Source organism: Xyrauchen texanus, chromosome 13, assembly GCF_025860055.1.
Source record: "Xyrauchen texanus isolate HMW12.3.18 chromosome 13, RBS_HiC_50CHRs, whole genome shotgun sequence".
Taxonomy (NCBI): domain Eukaryota; kingdom Metazoa; phylum Chordata; class Actinopteri; order Cypriniformes; family Catostomidae; genus Xyrauchen; species Xyrauchen texanus.
The window spans coordinates 25451921-25470116 of NC_068288.1; the positions used below are offsets into that span (position 1 = coordinate 25451921).

Here is an 18196-nt window from a genome sequence, read left to right on the forward strand (position 1 = left end):
CACGTTACCTCCCCTTCAGGCAGGATGTGATCTCCGCGAGGTCTTTTCCCCCTGAAAGAATAGGAAAGGAAAAGGATACCTTTCCCGATATGTAGAATAGCTTTAGATGCCAGGTTACGTGCAGACTGATGCACCTGCTATTACACACACAGCAGCTTGCTTGCACCTGCATTGGCAGTTCATGTAACACGGTTCAGCTGTTGTGGCATTTTTCTATAGGGACCCCTAGTGTCATCGACATAACGTTGAGTGAGTGACAGACATGTTGGAGGGAATGAGACATTGTGTCCTTCTTGACACAATGCTGTACTATCCGCTGAAATGGCCGGGACCTTGTCTCGGCTCCTCAGCACAAAACTTGAATAAGTGGCCACTTTCCAGCTCCTTTTATACGTGTCCGGGGGAGTGGCATGCAAATTCCACTCGCCAATTCTCATTGGCCTTTTCTCAAAGATTGGAGGTGATTAGGGCTCCCAAGAGCGACCCCTTGTGTCACTACATCGACACAACGTCTCGTTCCCTCCATCAGGGAACGGAGGTTACAACAGTAACCGAGATGTTTCCACATGTCCACAGAGTGGTGCCAAAAGTGAGTTGTTGTTCTTTAGCTGTATCTATGTAATACAGTCAACAAGAATGCATATTTTAACAACTCTATGCCCTAACCCAAACCCCAACCCTAAAATTTTATTTTATTGCAAAAATGCAACCATTGTTTTTGTGGACATAATTACTTCCTGGTTCCTCTGGGACCAGAATCTGTCTTGATGCAAAAATGTCTGATGGGGGATGGCACTTATCAGTTGTATGGCTAAACGAGGTTAATTTCAAGATACATGATTTTTCAGAAGCAACATGTCAATTTCCTGTGAGATCATAGTAAAAAGAACAACAAGGGTGACTAAATGACAACAGTATTTTTATTGTGGTGAATCCATTGTACTAAATACTCATACCTTTGAAAACATTTATGACTTTCGACAGTATGTAAACAATATTTTACTACTTCATATCCTGCAGAATCCTTTGGTAAATGGCAGTACAGTTGTCTCATTCACTTTCACTACCATTTCAAAGAGCAAGACGCTGCCTTCCTCTGCCTCTAATCAAAGTCACCAAGACACATCCCACACAGTAAAGTCTGTCTTAGTTATAGCTTTCTCTTAACACAGAGCATTATACAATGTTGTAATGGCCCATAAATGGGCAGAAAGTCTGAATAAGCATCCAGAAACCTTTGGGTATGGATCAAGATATCAGGACCAGCGTCTGTGCATGTGTACAAGTTGCCTTAATCTGAGCTGAACATCTGTTGCTGTTGTAGATATGAGAGGGGCGGCTATTTCCCTTGATTAATGTCTCTGCTTCTGCTCATCAGTACGTGCCATGTGGCACAGGTAACGGGAACCATGGCCAGGTGTATGAATTGATCACATGCTTTACAAACAGATGTTCGGGGGTAAAAGGGGGGATAAAAAAAAAAAGTTCAATCTAAAGTGAACAGAGTAATAAATCATAATTTTTCTATTATAAACACACACAAGCAGGCTTGAGGAGTAACGGAATAAATGTAACTGGATTAAATATTTAAAATACAAAATATAAGTAACTGTTTTCCACTACAATTAAAATTTAAATCATTGGTAATTATAATACAGTTACATTCAAAAAGTAATTTGATTGCTCAGGAGATTACTTTGCATTTTATTGTCATATATGCCAAATGACAAAGTGCATTTGAACAGCGGTGAATCACTTTCTTGTGATGTGTTACAATTCATATGACCAGACAGAGAAGTAAGTTTGAAGTAAATTTGGAGCAGAAGAAATAGAAATAAACCTTGTGTAAATTGACAGCTTGCTATTTCTAGCCATTTTACATGCACGTTACCAGGCACGATTATATTTTTTTATCAAGAAAATTCACGTTAGATAATAATTTCTTTTTTTCTAGTAAGACCTTTGATATTAGGGCAAAAATCATATTCTTGATAATAATTGTTGTATTTTATTCCTGTAAAAATATCTAAAAATCATTAAAACAAGATCAATTTGATTTATCTTGTTTTAGAAACAACATTGAATAAGATATTTAGGTTTTTCAGCAGTGCTGAAGAAGTAATCCAAAGTATTTTGAATACATCACTGACTGTGTAATACAATGGAATACGTTAGAAATTACATTTTGCAGCATGTATTCTGTAATCTGTAGTGGAATACAATTCAAAAGTAACCCTCCCAACCTTACACAGAAGAGATACATAGGCTCATTTGATTATCATTTTGTACTGCTCACAAGAAATCTGAGTTCTAAGAACTCATACATAAAATGAGTTCTATCTAAGAACTCAGATATCTTTTGTTCACACAGAGAATTCAACTGCCAGAAAGAGATGCATAATGTTTCTTGAATGTGTTGTAGGCTAGTGACATTGATGAGCTGTTAACAGCTTTTGTTTTTAAAGTAAACTGCTTTTTCATTTCACTTTGTCGTATGCAGAACAAACTGTGAATTTTTCACTCTCCACACAAGAGTTTTCAATAGGGCTGAAACGATTAGTCGACTTTATCAACAACATTGACAATAAACAATTGTCAAAAATAAAATTTGGATAGTCGTTTGATCTCATTTAACGTAACATGAGATCACATTAAACTCTAATGATGGTGCGTTCACGCCTGACTGAGGAGAGGAAGAATTTCCCAGCTCACAGTTCAGATGCACTCTAAACTTTCCAAACAGCTTCAGGCGATGTAGATCGCAAAGTATGAGGGAATTATACAAAAAATAAGTAAAGAAGCACTCTCGTAATGGAATAAGAAGAGCCGGAGCTGCTGCTCCGCTTAAACAAAACTTGCATGTCGAGCGTCTTTAAGGAAAACACCCCAGCGTTACATCTTTAATGCAGTTATATTTAATGCGTTATAGCTTTATTAAAGATCAAATAATAAGGAAGCAGGTCATGTAAATAACAACACACTCTGAAACTGGCATTTCTCTGTGCAGTCAGCTTATTTTCTATGAGTTGCGCGAAGTGTCCCAATCTAAGGGGGAGAGACTGAAACTGCAGCCGGCTGATGCACACTCTGGCATGGGGACGCTTGTCACCTCAAGCACATGCTTAATGCAGCTAGATTATAACGTGATGGCTCGTGACTTATTGAATCATAATATATCTGTGCTGCTGTGCATTTCTTATTGTGAAGAAAATTGGCAATACGCAGCTTTATTAATAAGAGAGTTTGTTTTTTCGTGAGTTAAAGATGGATTAAAGTGAACAGAAAGGTGAGAGGTCTTCGCCCCATTATACACTGCAACAAAATATGTTTTGGATTTGTTTTTGGCTTGTTTTTCAATACAAATATTGTAAACTCCTTAAAACAATGTACATTTACTTCAGCAGCTTTAATGCAGAAGAAAAACATTTTATCTGAGAATGTTGAATATAATATTCAAAATTAAAATATTTAAAACATCTAAAAATCCTTTAAAAAAGATGCATTCACCTGAAAAGCAGCATTTAAGATATTTAGGCTTGCTTTTAGAGAATAGATCTTGAATATAAGTGTATTTTGTATTTACTGCACTTGCAGAAGTATAACCATGTGGAAAAATACACTTATATACAAAATATACTTATATTTATGATAGATTCTCTTAAAGCAAGTCTAAATATCTTATATGTTGCTTCTCAAGTAAATGTATATTGGTTTATGGATTTTAAGACAATTTTAAATGGAAAACAAGAGAAAAAACTTGATAACAATAGGATTTTTTGAAGTGAAATTATTTTACTGAATTAAACTTCATAAAAAGTTTTTTTTTCTTTAAGTGAATATCATTTAGAGGTATTTTTAATATATGATTTTGCCATTTGCCTCTCCATTGTTAGTAAGCACATTTAATACAACCTTTTATATCGGGGCACAAGCTGAATAATCGGTTAAGAGCTAATGATTAATCGTTGAAATAACTGCCCGAATAGTCAAATAATTGTTCTAATAATCATTAGATTAGTCCATTATCAAAATAATCGTTAGTTGCAGCCCAAGTTTTCATACAAATTCAGTTGCTTTCAGACAAACAAAAAATGTGTACATTTCAGTTAACAATCTGAAAGAGTTGTTTGTACACCTGTCACACTTTAAATGATTATGGTACCTGTTCCTTCCATCATTCTACCACTGGAGTAAGGATTGGCTTTATAAATCAGACTAAACTTATTATATGAAAGCTTGTATATTATATGAAAGCGGAGTGGTGGTGGTGTAGTGGTCTAAAGCACATAACTGTTAATCAGAAGGTTGCTTGTTCGATCCCCACAGCCACCACCATTGTGTCCTTGAGCAAGGCACATAACTCCAGGTTGCTCCGGGGGGGATTGTTCCTGTAATAAGTGCACTGTAAATCGCTTTGGATAAAAGCGTCTGCCAAATGCATAAATGTAAATGTAAATGTTGTATAACAAAGAAATTGAGACATTGTCCAAAGATCATAATATTTCAAATTGACCTTTCGTTAAGCCCCGCCATCTTGGTTACAGTTGACGTACTGTATAACAAGCTTTCCTTCTAGAACTTGTTCTGTCACTAAGAAACATGTGAGAGAAGTCTACTATGACATGACTCAATACATAAATGAAATAAGCTAGAAAAATGTTTAGAATTATTTTGGATAATTTCTGTACAGTTTTGTTTAAAACAATCAAAACACTCATAGTCTTACAGGACATTTCACAAGAAAAAATGGTTTTCAGATAAAATGGTAGGCAGCAACAATTGGCAAAGTAGGATTGGTCAGTAGCTTGTTGAAGGTGGAGCTTAACAGTGCCCGCCCACTTTTTCAGCCTCTTGGTTCCTGGAAGTGTTTTCCATAGATTTTTTCCATAGGGATATAATAAAAAAGTCTTCCTAAAAGCATTTTAAACCATGAACCAAACCAACCATCTTCAAGGTGAAACACAAGATTGCAAACATTGATGTGAAGAAAAAAGTATTTGAAAATCAAACAAAAAGGTACAAGATTTAAAGACTTTACATCTTTAAAGGAATATTCAGGGTTTGATACACGTTAAGCTCATTTGATAGCATTTGTGGCATAATGTTGATTACCACAAAAATGTATTTGGACTTGTCCCTCCTTTTCCTTAAAAAAAAGCAAAAATCAAGTTTATAATGAGGCACTTACAACGGAAGTGAATGGGGCCAATTTTTTAACGTTTTGAATACTCACTGTTTCAAAAGTATAGCCACAAAACATAAACAACATGCATGTTAATAAGATTTTAGTGTGATAAAATTACTTACTAACATTTTCTGTGTAAAGTTATAGCCAATTTTATATCTTCATTGCCATGATGATGTGATGTCAACAAACCCTAAATCGACTGTAAAAATGACAATTTAAAAAACTTTACAGCTCAAATAATACATGAATTTTAACAGAAGAATTAATGTAAATGCTTTTATAAAATTTTTAACTTCACATTTCTGCCTTTAAACCCACCAAAAATTGGCCCCATTCACTTCCATTGTAAGTGCCTCACCATAATCTAAATTTTTGCTTTTTGTAAAGAAAAGTAGCAACGAGTCAAAATTGATTTTTGTGGCAATCAACATTATTCCACAAATGCTGTCAATTAAGCTTAACTTGTATTGAACCCGGAATATTCCTTTTATGAGGCAATAAACAACAATTCCATAAAGCAGGGTTTCTCATATTATTAGAACCAAAAACCCATTTCCTAACCCCAAATTCTCCTCGGACACCCGTTCCACCACAACCTTGACAACAAATATGATATTATATACAAGAACTATAAAAATTGTCTCAGTGAATTCCAATAAGTTTAAATACATATGATATGAAGCTTGCAGTACAGCCTGGCACTGCTGTCCTTTTGTGCCAGGCTTCTGTGTGGAAAGTGTTTCAATTGCATTTATATCCAGCAACTTTACAGCAATTTACAAGTGAGAAATACAAAAATTCATATCAAAGACAGCACAAACAAAAACCATAAAATGAAGTTAAGGAGACCATCCGTTGCCCAGCTGAGGTTTTAACACCATCTGCAGGATGAAACATCACGAGAACACTACAAACCTCAAACAGTAGCCTACTGATTTTTTTCAAGAATAATTTTAATTTCCCCCTAGTCAAAGCATGAGTATACACATGCGCAAAGTACCATATCCTTCTGAAGAAAAATAAACGTTTTTTTTATATAATATCACATTATTGTTTAGTAATTTTTCGTAATTAAACAAAAGTAATGATACAATAACACGCTTTAATCATTATTTAACGTTTCAAATTATTATGTCATTGTTAACAGTCACTTTTTGTTTTTCTTCAAATAAAGGAAGAAAGGGAGAATAAAAAGTCTTCAAAATTAGGCCTATTCCTACATTTCCGTTCAGCAGAAAGTTATGAGTTATACAGAAGTGGAAAATTATATATACTGCATAAATACAATGAAATTAGCTAATACTGGCCACTATTAGACAGATGATATGTCTAAAATAAGGGACACTGTGTGTGAGGAAATATATGATGGCATTTGAAATTAAGCTGGATCGTCAATTGTCATATAATACTAACTTGTACTCATATACTAACTTATATTAGACTCTTGATTGTGACTGCCTCCTGTGATCCAGTGGGGAGAGATGAGGGGAGGCGTGGGGAGAAGGCGAGCGGAGACACACAAACACAGAGAGAGAGAGAGAGGAGAGAACTTGCTCACCGGCTCTTGGACATGCTGTCACCTGGTTCTCAACCACTCCTCCACCCTCTGGTGGACACCAGCTCGCTCCTCCCCCGGTGGACGGCAGAGAGACCTCTAAAGAACGTATACCACACCCTCCTCCTTGTCTCACTCCTTCTATCCGTGCCCAATGCCCCATCCTGGAGGTTTAAGAACAGCCTGAATCCACCAATGCATGGTATGTATCCCCTTTTAGACTATACTTATACACGTGGCCTGCAGAGTGTCAGGGATCCAGACCAGTGTCACCACCTCCATCACCAAGCACTGATCCTGGAAGTGCCCGGCTTCACTGTAGCCCAAGCAGACTGGCCCAGACATCCCTACCTCACTCGTGGGGGACAGCAGAGAGAGACAGGAGAAGGGGGACACAGGGAAGGGTCCCTTCATTCAGGGAAGTTTGGGTGGGGTTCCTCCCCACCTCCGGGAAGCCGGAACAGAATGGGAAGGGCGAGAGGGGGAGGAGGTTTGAGATGCAGGAGAGAGAAAGAGAGAGAGAGAGAGAGAGAGAGAGAGAGAGAGAGAGAGAGAGAGAGAGAGAGAGAGAGAGAGAAAGTGAGAGAAAAAGAGACTGATTGCTGCCTCCCGGAAACGCCACCATGTAGTCCTCTGCCAGCTGGACGGCCTATTCCAGCAACGCCGGGTGGTGGCACTAGACCCACTCCGACATACCACAAAAAAGCTGGGTGATATACTTCTCCAGTACCACCAGGTTGACGATGTCCATGGCACCACTGGTCCCCGATGGTTTTGTAGGATGGTTTTCCCGAGGTCGGGGTAATTGAGGATGCTGGCGGCAGGAAGTTTTTGGGCTGCTAGCTGCGCCTCCCTGGAGAGTAACGGCAATAAGTGGGCTGCCCAATGGTCACGTTTTCACACCTCACGTTTTTTAAAACAAGCCAAGGTAGACCTCTGGATCGTCATTTGGCCCCAACTTCATGAGGGTCATGGTGGAGGGTGGGGGTCGTACTGCCAGCCCCCTCTCTGTGGATTAGGCTCTGGAACACCTGCCGGTCCTCTGCTTGTGCCTGGAGCAGGAGTTGGAACCTGTGTTTGCTGGATGCTGGCGTGGGATTTGATAACTTCACATAGCGGTGAAGACTCCATAATGGTGTTGTCCCCCAAAGTCCCTTGTTTCTCCACCAGTGTAACAAGTTCAGTTCTCTTGGGCATTTAATCAGGAGGCAACAAAGCAGAGTAGGCAAGACTTTTATTTTTCTGCCTCAGATTCTGGGGTGACTTAATGCAGTCTATTCACGTAGATTCAAACACTCAATCAGATAACTAAAGAAACTTTTTAAACACTCAGTCAGATAACAAATACACTCAGCAAGCATCGAGTTTGTGCTCTCAGGGCTCTCTCTCCCAGCGGATAGCAGCGAATCCTCTGGCCCCTGGCAGACAGAACTGCTCCGCTCCGCTCCTCCCCTTCTCGGCAGATGGCAGCGGTTCATCCAGCTCTCGTCCCCAGGCAAATGGCAGTGGCGAGGACTCCGCAACAGTGCATCCCTCCTCCCTCCACCCTCCTGGGTTTCGGCACCAATGTTCAAGTATAAAAAAATAACAGTTCAAGGACGGGCAAGGAGGAGGGTGCGTTTCTATCTCTCTCAAACTGGCATCTCCGTCTGCCCCTTATCTCGTTCTCCCACTGATCAGCTGATATATCGGCGGCCGTGCTCCATCATGGCCTGGCCAAGCCCTCCTCCTCGTCACAAACATCTACACTAATTGTATTCTATTTCTTTCCCTGTCTAAACCTCGGTATTATATCCTGCCAGATCCATCTCCAGTCCTGACTGATGTCCGATTCCCACTGAGTCACTGAATAATGATGACCAACTGCAGCATGCGCCAGCCAGACTTCACTGCAGTCTACTAAGACAGATGAGGATGAATTGATGCAAACTCAAAGACATGGGATTCTTCATGAGCCACTGCCTGAAGCATGGCTCTGGATGGAGTTCACCAAAAATACCTGCCATAAGCTTCCAGCCGCACTGTGATGCTCCTCACTGAATGATACCTATATCAAGGTATATATATATATACCTTGATATAGGTATCATTGGCCCACAAAACTAACACTAAATTAGTTTACTCATTTTAACCACTAATAGTTCTAAACATAGATAACTAATATTGGCATTATATTCATTCATTTTCTGTTGTAGCATAATTTCATGTACAGTTGCTTTAAAACAACACCTGTTGTGAATAGTGATGTACAAATAAATTTTACTTGACTTGACTTGTATGACAGTAGCACACTTTATCTAGCAAGATTAACCAAAATAACCAAAGTATATACAGGCAGAAACAGAGACCTTGCTAATCCAGTGCTGGTCAGCTGTGGCTTATGAATATTCACACTCGATACAACTTGAAATACATGTTGTTAAACTCCTCTTTTTTACTGGATGATGCCACAGCTCTATATCTCAATGTTTGGTGGATATTGTCCAATGTCTTCTGCAGAAACTCCTGTAAATAGTGCATGCAAAGAGTACGTACAGTACTGTGCAAATGTTTTAGGCACTTGTGAGAAATGTTGCATAGTGAGGATGTCTTCAAATATAATGGCATAAATAGTTTTCATTTATCAATTAAAGCCATACAGTAAACATAAAAAAGGCAAATCAATATTTGGTGTGAACATCTTTGCCTTTAAAACAGCATCAATTCGTCTAGGTACACCTGGACACAGTTTTTCTTGGTTGTTGGCAGATAGCATGTTCCAAGCTTCTTGGAGAATTTGCCACAGTTCTTACTTCTATTTAGGCTGTCTCATTTGCTTCTGTCTCTTTATGTAATCTCAGACTGACACAATGTTCAGTGGGGGGCTTTGTGAGGGCCATGACATCTGTTGCAGGGCTCTCTGTTCTTCTATTCTAATCCTTTCTATTTGAAAATAATGTTTGGGAGTCTAACATTTGTATTTCCTATTGACACATTAAAGCTGAAGATATAAATAACCATCTTAAGACAAATGCTTTTGTGAAACATATTATGTGCCTAAGACTTTTGCACAGAACTGTACATACTGTACATACATACATAACAACCTTGAAGCTCACGGTAGGTCTGTCTTTAAAGGTTTAAGTTATCATTACAAATCAAATCCCCTATGGAAACAAAGAATGGAATTTTTACTTCCAGAACTCAACTGTTGCGTTCTATTAAGTGGTTATAATTCAACAAACATAATGTGAAGCAAAACAACTGACAGCTGTCAAACCAGACACTTCTAATATATATGTATATATTTTTACATATACATTTTTATGCATTTGGCAGACGCTTTTATCCAAAGTGACTTACAGAGCACTTATTACAGGGACAATCCCCCCGGTGCAACCTGGAGTAAAGTGCCTTGCTCAAGGACACAATGGTGGTGACTGTGGAGATCAAACCAACAACTTTCTGCTTACCAGTTCAGTGCTTAACTCACTACGCCACCACCACTCCATATATAATTATATAAGGAACTAATTAAATAATTAAATTTGTAGTTGACATATGATGTCTGTAACACTATGTATTAGCATACCTGACAGTGCACACAGCATGTGTCAAATCAAGTGCTTTGATTTTGTTGATGATTTAGCAGAGCTCTAGTCTGGTCAGAGTTCTGTCAGTAGTCTTACTCCAGCATACACATGATGAAAGTTAGGGGGGTGTGTCCAAAGAGGAAGACCAGAGAGTGGAGTGGTAAATTGACAAATAAAAAACACTTCTGAGGTCAGAACAGAACAGAAAAGACAAAAAACAGAAACCAAACAGAAATTACAATCTTCACAGGGAAGGAGGTATTGCCCCAAGTGAAGGAGTTCAAGTACCTCGGGGTCTTGTTCATGAGTGAGGGGACAATGGAGCGGGAGGTTGGCTGAAGAATCAGGGCAGCGGGGGCGGTATTGCACACGCTCTATCACACCGTTGTCACGAAAAGTGAGTTGAGCTGGAAGGCAAAGCTCTCGATCTACCGGTCAATTTTTGTTCCTACCCTCACCTATGGTCATGAAGGCTGGGTCATGACCCAAAGAACTAGGTCGCGAGTACAATCGGCCGAAATGGGCTTCCACAGAAGGGTGGCGGGCTTCTCCCTTAGAGATAGGGTGAGGAGCTCAGTCATCCGTGGGGAGCTCGGAGTAGAGCCGCTGCTCCTTTGCGTCGAAGTGTGCATTACATCTCCACACTGGCCTGGGAACACCTCGGGGTCCCCCAGTCTGAGCTGGTTAATGTGGCTCGGGATAGGGAAGTTTGGGGCCCCCTGCTAGAGCGGCTGCCCCCGCGACCCGACCTCGGATAAGCGGTTGAAGATGGATGGATGCATGGACAGGGAAGGGGAAACATTTGATCCTAGTCAGTAACACTGGAAAACATTATGCAATGACCCCATAGTGATTACTAAGGTACACAGTAACTCAAAAACTGTAATCCACCACAAATGATCTCAAATTGTAATCACTAATTACTAGTTATTTTCTAAAACATTTTTCACAGAAACATCTTGTTTTTTCCACTCAAATTCAAAATAATGTCTATAATATTTCCTTCTTGTTCATTGTACAATCACTTTACATTCAGTCAATAAGTGATAGACAGAAGAGAATTGGAAGATAATACAAGAAAAAAATATTTAAAAAATTATAGTTTATTTATTTGTTTATTTTATATATATTTTATCGCAATTTATGTCACTGAACAAGTAAAAAAAAAGTAAATTCTTCAAATGTGTGATAAGCCTTAACTTTACCTGGACAGTAAGTGAAAATGACCTTTCGTTATTTTTTCAGTTTTTTTTTAATCACTTTTCCATAAAATAAATAGATAAATTAATAAAAATATGCCACTCATTTCTATATAATATATATATATATATATAAATGAATGGCAGAATATAATGAAATATTGGCTTATATTGCCCACCACATTTGTAAGTGACATATTGAGCATTCAGAGAGAGCATCCATAAACCTCAAGAGTTAATACTCCAGTGCTGAACATCTGCTACTGACACCCAAACCAACAGTAACACGCCCGCTGTGTCAGAGTGGACTGAGCATAAAAGAGGGCGGGGATGAGATCACCCAAAATATGAATTGCATCAGAGGACACCTGACAAAGAGCCAATCAACTGAGTTCATTTCTGACATTTCTCCTGCCCCCAACCTATGACAGACGTGCTCCTAAATTATTCAGTATTAGGAGCCGAGTGATTGTGTATGTCTGATGTACAGAGAGAGAGATAGAGAGAGAGAGGCCAAACTGCTTTGTATGACATGTGTTCTCAGTGATAAGCCATCAGTCTGTTACTCCAAACGGTTACTCACTGCCATTTTGGGGCTGTGCTCATTATACAACATGTAGTACAGGCAAAAACATTGTATTGCGGTGTTAGAAATCATCAAAACATCCCCTATTGCATTTCATACTCCTGTCAACCTAACATAAAAGTGCATGTTCTGTGAGCTGTCAAAGTGCAGACATACAGCACACTGTCATCTGCTGACCAATGATCAGTCAGATTTTGACTTGCATTCTTCCTGGAGCAGAAGAAATGTTACACCTCCCTCAAGAGGTCAGGTATCCGACATGTTTACTGACATTATTAATGTGGAAAGCTCAATAGGAAATGCCAGCAGCAGGCACCTTAGCACATTGAATATGAAAATCTCTCACTCAGAGTTCAGCTCACCGCTGCGCACAGTCCCCGCGCCTCAACGCCTTCACACGGATCCCTGCCTCAGCAAATATGCCTCGAGACAAGATCTAACCACATCTAGGCAAATGAATAAGAGTCCGTTCACACAGAACACGTTATGTGTCCTTTTGTTTCCAATTGTTTTTTGTTTTAACCGTTGCTCCGCGTTTATTATTTATTTTTTTGACGCTATGTGAAGTTAAAAGAAACTTCCAACTTTTGAAAACGACCCTTTCTGTTCTATTTGTTGCGCTGCGCCTAGCTAGCTATACATATGTGTGTGTTTTATTTAATGCATTTAAAACTAATGTAAACAAACACACCCGACAGTTAAATGCAGCAGATAGGACTGCTACTATATTTTAACCTAAATTAATCAAATAAAATCTGAGGACAATTTAACAGGCTGCCTAAAGTTACTGTCAAATAAAAACAATTCTTCGTTTGGAATGTGGATAATAGACATCAAATAAATGCACAAATTTACCGAAATATGAAGGGATCAGGGATTAAACTTTACTTCGATTATGAGATTAACTGTTCGAGTTTTAATTGTGACCCGAGACGTTATCCGATTTAAAAACAATATCAAAAGCGTTATTTAAACGCAAAACTAAAGCAAATATTTTTTTTTAAGTGTAAAATATGCTGTAGGCTATTGAAATAATATGGCGGCGCTTTTGGCCGTTGTTATTAACGGAGCTCGAAAATGAGTGCCTCGACATCTGTCATTTGTATTAGATTAATCGTAACTAAAACAATTAGGCTAAATAAACATTCAGATGTCATTTGTTAATTGTCCAACACCCATATTAGAGCGTGTATTAAGTTGACAGTTATTTGTATCCTTCTATCGCGCAAGAATTACAAGAGCTATTGTTTTTGTATAAATTAGAGGATGACTTACTTCTTAACAAGTGTTAAGAAAAACAGCGGCTCTAAAGGGCCGTTCAGACAAAAAACACTTTCGCTAAAAAAAATAATAATATATATATATTAAGCAAATTACCAAACATTTTCGAAGTTATCAAAAGCACCCCGTGTGAACTTTTCTTTTTTTTCCATTGAACCAGTGAGCAGTGCAACTTTCACCTGTCAGGCTTACACATGTAAATCATCTACCTGGTTAGTTGTATCCGGTGGCAGGTTCTTAATAATGATCTTTCTCCTGTTGCTCAGCTCTCTGCGAGTTTTCTCCAACCGTCTCTCGATCTCCTCGGGATCCAGTTCCGGGAGATCTCTGAGGATGGTGATGCCCTCGGATGCTGCGTCCTCCTCGCGACGGCTCGCGGGGCTGTCGGACTCCGGGTGAGGTGAAATTTCCCGCTTTATCGCGTGCACGTTCTGCGGCTGGATGGATGAAGCTGCCGCCATTTTGCAGCGCTCGGTGGAAAGTGAGTCGGAGAGAGCGAATACTGTAGGTGGGCGTCTGTGCTTTTAGTCAAACCCATCGACGGCGCACTTAAAGGTGGTGTGGATAATAACCCTCTCCACAGTACACTTGGCGACCTCCACTGATGGAAAACTAAACTCGTAATACTCTATTCATGTTGGTTCTTCTAATCAGAATAGGCTACAATACAACCTTGACTGTCATTTAAAAAAAAAGAATTCCATAAAAGAACGATACTGTCTCGGCTAGCAACAATAAACAATAAAATAAGACTTTTTTAAATAATCGTTTGTAAAATCAAATAAAAAATAGTAGGCCTAGGCCTATAATTCTTGCAATTAATTACAAATTATGGTATTATAACAAAATACAATAATTGCATAATAACTGTGTAGCATTATGCAATGATTGTACACAGCCTACATACATTCTGGCGGCCAAAAGTTTGGAGTAATGTATAGATTTGCTGTTTCGGAAGGAAATTGGTACTTTAATTCACCAAAGTGGCATTAAACTGATCACAATGTAAAGTCAGGACTTGATGTAAAAAAAAAACTCATTTTTGATCAAATCTAGACAGGCCCCATTTCCAGCAGCCATCACACCAACACCTTAAGTAATCATGAGAAATTGCTAATTTTGTATAAGAAAATAACTTGATATCAAACACTGCTGAAAGCTATTTGGTTCATTAAATGAAGCTTTAATATTGTCTTTGTGTTTGTTTTTGAGTTGCCACAGTATGCAATAGACTGGCATGTCTTAAGGTCAATATTAGGTACAAAATGGCAAAAAAGAAACACCTTTCCCTAGAAACTCATCAGTCAGTCACTGTTTTGAGGAATGAAGGCTATACAATGCTTTAAATTGCGACCAAAAGAGATGTGGAAGGACCAAAAGAGATGTGGAAGGCCCAGATGTACAACTAAACAAGAGGATAAGTACATTAGAGTCTCTAGTTTGAGAAATTGATGCCTCACATGTCCTCAGCTGACAGCTTCATTGAATTCTACCCGCTCAACACCAGTTTCATGTATAACAGTAAATAGAAGACTCAGGGGGTGCAAGCCTTATGGGAAGAATTGCAAAGAAAAAGCCACTTTTGAAAGACAAAAAGTGGGCAAAGTAACACAGACATTGGACAACAGATAATTGGAAAAGGGTGTTACGGATCTTAACCCCATTGAGCTTTTGTGGGATCAGCTGTAAGGTGCGTGAGAAGTGCCCGACAAGGCAGCCACCTCTATGGCAAGTATACAGGAAGTGTGGAGTGAAATGTCATCTGAGTGACTCACAGCTAGAATGCCATGGATCTGCAAAGCTGTCATTGCTGCACATGGAGGATTCTTTATGAGAACACTTTGAAGTAGTTTAAGATGTTCTGAACATTTTATTCAAACTGTATAAAATTTTCACGTTATTAATGTCCTGACTATACATTGTGATCAGTTGAATGCCACTTTGGTGAAAAAAGTACCAATTTATTTTCATAAGAGCAAAATCTGTACATTATTCCAAACTTTTGGCTGCCAGTTTATATATATATATATATATATATATATATATATATATATATATATATATATATATATATATATATATCCCTATGAACAAAATTGACAAGATTGTGAAAATGGCAGATCCTTTGACTCTTTATAAACTGGCAGTGATGTGGGAATGAATGACTTATGCCGTCTGTCGTGGGTGTGCTAAATGCCTTCTTCTGGCACACTCAATCACAGAAGTCCTTATAATGTCCCTGAATGAATGTTTTCAGTTTCCAGCTACACAAGCCAGCATCCCACATCAACAATATTTAGAGACCATTGCGTTTGAATCTTTAAAAGGATAATTCACCCAAAAATTAAAATTCTCTTATCATTTACTCACCCGCCTCATGCCATCTCAGATGTGTATGAATTTCTTTCAACTGCAGAACACAAACAGATTTTTTTTTTAAGAATATCTCAGCTGTGTTGGTCCATTCAATACAAGTGAATGGTGGCCAGAACCTTGAATTTCCAAAAAGCTAATAAAGGCAGCATAAAAGTAATCCATATGACTCTAGTGGTTAAATCCATGTCTTCCTGATGTGAAACGATAGGTGTGGGTGAGAAACAGATCCATATTTCAGTCCTCACTTTAAATCTACACTTTCAAATTCTTTTGTTTTTGGCTGTTCACATTCTCCGCACATACTGCAAGTAGATACAGCTGCAGCCGGAGATCTCCAAATGGGGGCAACATTTCCAGAAAATTGTGGGGTTTCTCCAAATGTGGGCAACACCTTCACAGATGGTTAGGGTTATGGAAAGGGTTAGGTAAGGGGCTCCATATCTTTGCTTGTGGTTCAGAGCTTATGCCCATTTTTGGACTTCTGTCTGCAGCTATCCTCTCACCTACTGGGCAGGGAGGAGATATTATAGTTAAAAAAAACTTAAATATTGATCTGTTTCTTAACCACACCTATATCTCTTCTGAAGATATAGATTTAACCACTAGAGTCAGATGGGTTATTTTATGCTGCCTTTTGGCCACCATTCACTTACATTGTATGGACCCACAGAGCTCGAGGCATACTTCTCAAAATCTTAATTTGTTTTCAACAGAAAAAAATAACGTCATACACATCTGAGAAGGCATGAGGGTGAGTAAATAATGAGAGCATTTTCAGTTTTGGTGAACTATTCCTTTAAGAATGGGAATAGAACATAAAGTGAACACCGCCCTATTTTTGGAACGATAGAGAGCATTAATTATAACAATTAGACAGTTTTATTTAGCACTTCTTGTGCCGTTTTGGAAAGTTGGGACTCTAAAGCATAAATACAGGTTAAACATACTGATAATTCTAAATATATCTGTAGTTCAAAATAAAACATCACTGCATTTTGCACGGATGATTTCCCATTATTACATGGGGTTGGGTACTTCTACAAAGATGCTTACAAACAGATGCCATGCGTTCAGCTCAATTACCTGAGAGTGAACCCACGAACGTGTCTAAAGCTGTGATTCAGTGCATCTCTGTGTGGGAGTGGAGACCAGAATATTTCGAAGGCTCGGAAAAGTAGCGCGTGGGCGCGCGCCAGTGCTGGAGCGGAGAGATCGCGCATCTGGGACGCGCGTGTTTATGTAAAGGGTTGAGGGGAACCTTGAACTCTTCGCCGGGAGCTGCGCTGAGTGCCGAGTGTATGTGGGCGACAGGATCCAAAGTCACATTGTGTGTGCGTGTGTGAGGTCCAAGCATCGCGAAACCATGGGCGATTTATTCTTTTATGAGTCCCAGACTATTGTGAGAATTCGCATGCATATGTATTGTTTGCCGACACTGCACACTTGAAGAATAAATAATAGAAAACAATAAACAATTAAACATCGGATTCCTTTCCCATGCGGTAATAACAGAATGGCAGAAGCGTCTGAGAAGCTGGAAATTTGAGCAGCCGGTTTTTGCTCCAGTTCTGAGCAAAGCTTCTGGACTATATTTTCTTGTAGATATATTAGCACAGGTATAGAAAGTTGTAATATTTTATAACAATGATTAATTGAACACCACGTACCTTACACATACCTTAAAAGTCTTGGCTTAAGGAAATAATAATAAAAAAACAAAAACAATAATTGATTGTATTAAAAATTTACTTGGGACAGTAGAATTCTCAAAAAGTATTCTAATTCAATAGGACTTTAAATTAGTTGTTTGAAACCAAAATACAAAACACCTGCTTGAGAAAATACACATTTGCACAATTGGGCTTATGACTCCAAATCTTATCGTTACTAAGATACAGCTTGTGACAACTTCCCTATGTGTGCACAATTGGACTTATGACTCCAAATCTTATCGTTACTAAGATATAGCTTGTGACAACTTCCCTATGTGACAACTAGCCCCATACTCCCCATAACAATCTTCTGCTTGGTGCGGTTTAATTAAGAACTCTCTCTAAAAATACTAAATACTAAATTGACTTCAATAAAACATTATACAATGAAGCTAATACGCATCTTTTTAATATGATGCTGAATATAGTTTTGCATATAAAAAAACAATAAGTGCTGAATAATTCTTGCTCAAGTTGGAATGACAGAAGATGACATTTAATGACCAAAACGACAGCAGTGAAACATTTTTATCACATTCAAATTGCATCAGATCTGAATTTCATCCATTTAAAGTGTAAAATAATCAGGTAGGAATGATGATTGCACACTGACTTTGATCTGGCACATATAGTGCATCCGGAAAGTATTCACAGCGCTTCACTTTTTCCACATTTTGTTATTTTACAGCCTTATTCCAAAATTGATTAAATTCATCATTTTCCTCAA

At 38.6% G+C, this 18196-nt stretch overlaps 1 protein-coding gene across 1 annotated transcript in view; it reads right to left on the bottom strand.

Annotated features, from left to right (window-relative positions):
• Positions 1–13902, bottom strand: part of LOC127654086 (ribonucleoprotein PTB-binding 2-like) — a 117026-nt gene extending 103124 nt beyond the window's left edge. The window contains exon 1 of the mRNA XM_052141071.1: positions 13591–13902. Within this exon, the coding sequence (XP_051997031.1) occupies positions 13591–13842 (252 nt within the window). The 5' untranslated portion in view covers positions 13843–13902. The remainder of the gene's footprint in view (positions 1–13590) is intronic.
• Positions 13903–18196: the final 4294 nt, after the last annotated feature.